Below are 7,305 nucleotides of genomic sequence, written 5' to 3'. Positions count from 1 at the left end.
CAAAGCCATGCTATGTGTGTGGAGTGACAAACAAGAGATCGATCTGTGTGGGATGCGGTTATAAAAATGTGAACATGAAATCATGGCACCGAGAGCAGAGGGCTCTCTAAAGGGAGCTTGGGGAAGCTTTTAAAATGGAGATTACCCGGCTGGCGGCAATCGGAACTCCATTTGGAGATTGAAGGTAAAAGGGGATCCCCAAAGAGGTGGCCGGTGAGTCTACCGGCATGGACAATGAAGATGAGTCGGTGAGAGACTGGGTGATATAAAAATTAACAAACTGGACTGAAAAGATAACATGCTCTCTCTCTCTCTCTCTCTCTCTCTCTCTCTCTCTCTCTCTCTCTCTCTCTCTCTCTCTCTCTCTCTCTCTCTCTCTCTCTCTCACGAAACATGGTCGGCTAGCATGCAGTCAGTGCAGATATGGTTAATGATAATAAAAATATCTTTATTTGTTTGAAAATGATCATTTTTAAATATTTTGCATTCGGTGAAAAAGTATAGCTGTTAGGTACAGAGGCACTTAATGTACTGGCAGATAGCTAGCTGGGTGTGTAAATAAATCGACATTTGTCTAGTTCAGTGCGAATGATAACAGATCGATTGTGTGTTTTTGACAGAATCATTTTACAAAGACAATTACTCATTGGAAATGACAGAGTTACTTAGCCATTAGCCGAATAGCAGTTGGACGGAATAGACTTGAGTATGGACAGACGGACAGGCGGACGGACTCACAAACCAACGAATAAGTAAAGTGCCACCGATGACGTCATGTATACGTTACAGGAAGGCAATTTCCTGTTATAATCAAAGAAAGCAGGCCAAACGCATCATTCACAGATATTGTCAAGAATATCGCTTTCAATTTATTGTTTTTTGAGGGTACTCAAATCACAAAAATAACGACTTTTAAACTTACTCATGGTGCAAAAGTACATACAAAAAGCTAGTGGTGAAATGACAGAAAATTAAAGGATGTATCCTTCAGTACTGTTCTCATACGCATTAAATAATCCCTAACCCAGGATTATTTACACTAGATACATCTTTTTGTAATTTCGAATCCTCTTCCATGAAGTAAACAGAAATATTTGTACACCAATGCATTCATATAATAGCGCTGATCGCAAATGACGTTACATTTTCTCTCATTAATATGCATATGCACATATGCTAGTGTTACAATGGCTACAAAAAGTCAAACTGATTTGTATGAATTTATGGTTTTGACGACAAGCTACAACAACAGCCGCGCACACAACAACAAAATTTATCCGAATTTCAGGCAGCGTTGTCCGAAGTCGCGCCCGTGCAGCTGCATTTAGTAACAAACCTGAAATCGCGATCAACGCTATTCTCAATATCCGTAATAAATGCATTCGTCTATGCAAAGTATGCACATTTACATTATTTGAGTATGCAAATTACATGATGATAAGTCATATCCAATGGAAAATATCCGCTGCCATCAAGTCGGTTGGTGACCACATCGTGTTTCATGAGAGATTAATCCTTGGTGCTATTATCCCCCAAAATATCGTCATTTGTAAAAATGTCCTAATCATCTTCAGTGATGTGGCAAATACACCTCTCCAAGATTGCTCAAACTTGTTGTACTCTCTGGCGAAAGTCATTAGCTATAGTTTTCTGCCTCAATTACACACTGCAAGGTACTTCACACAACTATCTTTACTCTGAAAGGATTATTTGCCAGGGTCACATACCGCACAAGCTTGCTGATTCGAGGAAGAAGACTGTTAGTGTTGATCGTGTTTAAATGAGAGGAAAATATAACTTTAGACACCATGTAATCAGTATACATCGTTTTAAAAACGACGTTTTGTACATTTCAAACTAGAACGTCAATGTTTTACCATTCATCAGTATACTAGGTTTGTGCAAGATCGTTTAATTTAACATTGAAAGATTTTTCATAAAAGCTAATGACACTATCTATACATAAGTTGTACTAGCCATGAAATACATATTACATATAAAGGAAAGTGTGGAACATACCATTTTTCGCACAGCGTGAGTCTTCGAGATCTCACGTGGAGTAGTGTATTCTTCCGTGACACGAAACAAATGGCGCATCTGCGCAGAGTGTTGAATCTAAACAAAGTCAGAACATAATTAAAACTATACAAATATTCACTTCGTTTGAAGATTGATTCATTTCATACTACACGAAACCGACTGATGCGTACGTCTCGCGAGACGCGTCACATTTTGCAACAAGACAGCCGCAAAGAGAGCACTCTTAAAACGGAACAGTTGTGAAAACTGTGTCTTAAATGATAAACCTTGTCCTTGAAGATAACGTCAGATCAAAAAACGGAGGTGACAATTACATTTGTGAAATATTTTGCCAACAAAATAAAACGTTATGATACACTCCGTTTAAGTTCTGAAGTTCAAAATACAAAAGCCTCAGTTACTGTAACAAAATACAGATGAAGGAAAATAAAGATGTGACAGCGGATATTTGTAACTTTTTTGGCATTTTGAAGTAATAAGAAGCTATCATACAATCGATGGAAAAAACACTATTTCCCTGTGTATATAGTTTGCTGATTGTCTTAAAGGTACATGTAAACTATGTACATGTATTCAACACCGAATTGATCAACTATACCCAAAGATACACAAGTATTACAAAATTAGGCGATGGGCAGGACTTTCCCCAGGCACATGTGCCTTGAATCGTTTTAACTCAGGGACATTCAGTAGAGGTGACACATCAAAGGCAACCTTACACGGGCTTAGATACATGGTATATCCAATGAGAAAGTGTAAGAGGGGAGAGGGGAGCCAGGAAACCTTTCAAAGCAAACGAGGCCGTTTCCAGACTCGGAGATTCGCCGTCATCGGGGGGAGAATAGTTGTAAGTTTTGATTATGCTGTCATTATTTTTGTTCTACATAAAACAGCAAACCCCTACCTGCTTTATTATGTTGAATTACACAGTATTCGCCTTTCAGACAATGGCATTGTTTGCGATAAGTTATGTTGGTGTTGCGGACAATTAGAATGCGTCTCGTGGACACATATTCAAACTCTCAAACTTTGACAATTCTCTTCTGGTCTACCACTTGTAGGGGCTCATTTTAAAGCTCTCAAAGTAAGAAAAATTTTCACCGTCTTAGATTTTCGAATATCGAAAATTTTATTTTTCTCCATTTAGTTAACATAGGGATGGCGGCATTTTGAATTTCAAATATCGTTAAATGTTAGGTAATATGCTTTTCTAGTAGCAAACTTTGCACGGTGACCCCTGATTTTAATCCTTGACTTGGTATAGTTGAAAATTTCATTGAGGAAAGTTCGAGCAAAAGGTTTAAATCTTTCACTTTCGAGGCGCATACTACCTTAATACGAACATCGAAGATCACAGTGGTAGATACCGTTCTTGATGAGTTGAACAGAAGCGGAAAGAGAAAACTTACTCTACAAAAACGGGAAAATGCATCAAAAGTTAATGAAGCTCTACATAATGTCTACACTTGGAATTCCTGACTGCGCAACTGAGGACACGGAGTTACAGAACAGGTATCGCATTCCATCGCGAAACTTGCGATATTTGATGGCATATATGAATGGATTCATGCACGAATTTGCAAAAGACAGCATGACGGTGATATTGTACGGGACGCCGGCTAGGTCAACCGCCAAGCCAACGTTGTAACCGAACCAGTACACCTGATTGGCCAGGTGGCAACAAAAGAACGTGACGACGACCGTTGCCAACATCTTGACGACATTCTTGCGAGCGATGAACTTCTCCCGCTCCATTTCATAGCTGGGGCCGGTCGTCGAGCGAATAATTTGATCCTCGACGTTCAAGGCACGAAACATTTTAACATAACTGAAAAACATGAGGCTGGTTGGAGCCAGAAAAAAGAAGAAAAATTGTGCGATGGCGCTAATTTTCACGTACATCCTCTTCGTATTCGTCAGGCCGATGATACAGTGCGCGTCATCATACTCATAGATGAAGGCCAGATACGTTTCAGAAGCTATCGCGAGGGACCACAGCGTGAATATGCAAATGAGTGTTCTCTTTCTTGTGACATTTATGTATTTATAAGGATGAACGATAGCGATGTATTTCTCCAAAGCTATCGCCCCTAGATGGAAACCTGACGATGCGACACTCGACCACATAAGAACCTCAGATACCACAAGACGACACAAAATTTCGCCGCCAAAACCAGACGGTACGTACGACATAGGGAAAACCTTGACCGGTATTAAAGTGACGCACGCCATCACATCAGCTAAAGCCAAACTAAGTATGAAGTAATAGGTATTAATTTTAAGGAATCTGTTTTTCAGAATCGTAGCTATGACAACGGAGTTTCCGACGATACCAGTCACGGCGACAGAGCCGTAGATGAACTTGACCCAGACTTGCTCCGAGAAGAGGACGTGGTCGGTTAGTTTCGGCAACCATGGTTCGTTTCCGGTAGGCTCGACGGACGCAAGAATGGTAGAGTTCGGTATTCCCGTTGTGTCGCTGTCGTTGGACGCCATTGTTCGTACTGTGTGACCTACGAAAATGTTCAAAACTTGTAATAATGAACCTTTCGATAACTGCCAAAACACAGATGCGAAACAAATGTTTCTGTTTGATGGCTTGGTGTTAATAGGTGTTTTGGTAGTCACATCAGTAAAACCTCTGAAAAAAGGGACAAATCATTGGTGAAAAGGTTTCTAAATTCAAATAAACTTTACAAATATAACGGCATTGCAAATCAAAATGGAGGAACATCATAATCTTTAAAGGTGTGTTTTACCGTTAAAGTTAGTATCACAAATACGTTTTCTGGCGGCAGTTGAGGGTGGTTTTACCACTTTGACAGCAAGATGAAATAACCATAGAAGGATTGTATGAGGCTTGCATGAAATACAAACAGATAAAAGCAAAGGCCAAAGAAATTAAAAGTTTGTTTCTCATCCTTGCACGCGTCAATTTCGACCCGCCGCGTCAACCTGTTTGTCTGCTCATGAGGAAATAAAAGGAAAGAAAAAGCGCAAAAATAGGCGACGACGGTGCATAACACTGTGCTGTATAAAACAGAACTGTAAACAAAATATCTGACACTAACATTCCATTCAGAACTGTACACATATGTCACTGTTATATTTAGCTGTCATAACTGTGCATTGCTGCACTAAAAGTCAAACCACAGGACTGGTGCTATACAAAAATACTAAAGCAACACTGCTGTGCATTTATCTCCGCGTGCATTCCTATGTTGTTTTCATGTTTTTTTGTGCGTTCTTGTTGGTTGAAGAATACAAAAATGAGAAGCAAAAAACCCGCGTCACCGCATCATTTTTGCAATATATCTAGGATGAAAAACAAGCTTTTTAGTTTTCTTGGCCAAAGATCTTAATGGAATAAATATGCCTCTTTGCCAAGACATAGAGTGAGCCCACTCGATCGACGACAAAGTCGCTGTCGCAACCGTTACCGAACAATTCATCAATTGGCAATGCAGGCCATCGACTGCGCATACGCACAAAATGAAAGGGAAATAAAGCCCTACCTGCAGGAAAAACAAAACAGAATGTCGTCTTTTCCTCGTCTTCAGTGAAAGAATTTTTTTGTTTTTTTCCAGCGTCGATTTCTGTGATGGATACACATTACGATGTAAAGAAAGTGAGCGAGCGTAAACAAGTATGTTTCATATGCTCTGGAATGGTCCCTTTCTGTTTGATGATCTTTCCACTTTTTTCAGTATGTCAATTACAACTTCTTGTTCTACTCCCCAAAGCATGTTACATTGCCCACTATCTTAGCTTGTCAACAGTGTGTATACAACAAAATGCACTGTTATTTTTTTACATTTGGATTTTAGTCAGGACCAGCATTCACTTGTCAATAATATCGCTGCAGTTTACACTTAATCAGGTTCAATAGCGAGTGGAATTCTGTGTATATCAACTTCAACATGCTTTTGGAAAGTCAGAACAAGTGATTGCAGTTGATATCACAAATTCAATAGTGAACAAAAAAATCACAAAATGTACAGCTACAAACCCTTTAACGGGATAAAGTCGCTCTTTTTGACCTTTGATGATATCAAGAAAACATGCATAAAAGTCACCCAGGGTACAAAATGACGACGGCACAAAGCTGCATAAGTGTCAAAAATTACCCCTTTACTGAATGCAAACGTTATTTTTTTGTGAACATTACACAAAATGTTTTTTTCCTATTTCTTCGTGCTTTAATCCTTGACCCTAAAAAGGGTTTATGCTTTAATATGACAAACGAAAATTCAATTTGCCACAAATGTAATGAAAGCTGCCATCCTCACTGTAAAGTTAAGTGTTAAAGGATAGAACACCAATTAAACGCCTTTTTGTAACACTTTTTGAACGCGTCTAGACGTTCAGAAATTTAACACTACGTGTTCAACCAATGTTCAATTTTTTAACACACGTGTGCAGATTTGAACACTTCGTGTTCATCAGACATTATATTGAACACCATGTGTACCATATCTGAACACACGTTGCACATGAAATGCGTTCAAAAAATTGAACGCATTTACGCGTTCAAAGGGCTGTAACACTTTTTGAACGCATGGACGCCGTTCAACGATAAGTGTGTTAAAGGTTAGAACACATGATATGCACTTGTTGAACACTTTAATTTTGCGCGTTCATGGGGTGTTCAAGCCTGGAAATAACAAAACAGACCACTTATATTCAGTAAAATTATTTTATTTAAAAATACACAAAAATTCCTTTAGTAAAATACAATTATTTAGTGTCAATTGGGCACATAAACACCGTTGGTGTTTTCCTCTGACAAACTTTACAAAGTGGCCATATGGCCACTTTGTAAAGTTTGTCAGAGGAAAACACCAACGCTAATTAACACCTTCCTATCAAAACATAAACAAAAGAAAATCCCCATAAACACTGTAGATCGTTTTCAAACAATATGAACAAAGTAGTGACAAAACAGGTTTTACTTATTGTGGATTACGTTATATGTTCATACTTGCAAAAACGTAACGAAAACATCTGTTTGAAAAAGCTAAAAATTTGGCTTACTTGAATATATCACATTTTGATAATCCTTATGTCTTAAAAATGTCTGAAATGTCTTTAATGTCTCAAAAATACAATTTTGTGTATTTCATCATAACTTGTACATATATGATTAGGAAAATCCCCGGAAACCTGTACTCCAAATATTAAATGAATCGTACTGGCCGTTTTGAAGAAAACGCTTGGGATGTAAACATTTGAGGATGATGCCACACATTCACCTATGATATAAGG

At 38.5% G+C, this 7,305-nt stretch overlaps 1 protein-coding gene across 1 annotated transcript; it reads right to left on the bottom strand.

Annotated features, from left to right (window-relative positions):
* Positions 1-2,634: 2,634 nt before the first annotated feature.
* On the bottom strand, positions 2,635-7,026 carry LOC139136849 (neuropeptides capa receptor-like). Its single transcript, XM_070704683.1, has 2 exons — positions 5,556-7,026; positions 2,635-4,553 (listed from the first exon to the last, which is right to left on the bottom strand). The coding sequence occupies exon 2, from the start codon at positions 4,534-4,536 to the stop codon at positions 3,490-3,492; it is 1,047 nt and encodes a 348-aa protein (XP_070560784.1). The 5' UTR covers positions 4,537-4,553; positions 5,556-7,026; the 3' UTR covers positions 2,635-3,489.
* Between the last annotated feature and the right edge of the window lie 279 nt (positions 7,027-7,305).

Source organism: Ptychodera flava, chromosome 7 (genome assembly GCF_041260155.1).
Source record: "Ptychodera flava strain L36383 chromosome 7, AS_Pfla_20210202, whole genome shotgun sequence".
NCBI lineage: Eukaryota > Metazoa > Hemichordata > Enteropneusta > Ptychoderidae > Ptychodera > Ptychodera flava.
This window is presented reverse-complemented; position numbering and strand designations above follow the sequence as displayed.

Bases quoted from the DNA above. Each gene is read 5' to 3' on its own strand.
- LOC139136849 (XM_070704683.1), bottom strand. From the start codon at position 4,536: ATGGCGTCCAACGACAGCGACACAACGGGAATACCGAACTCTACCATT.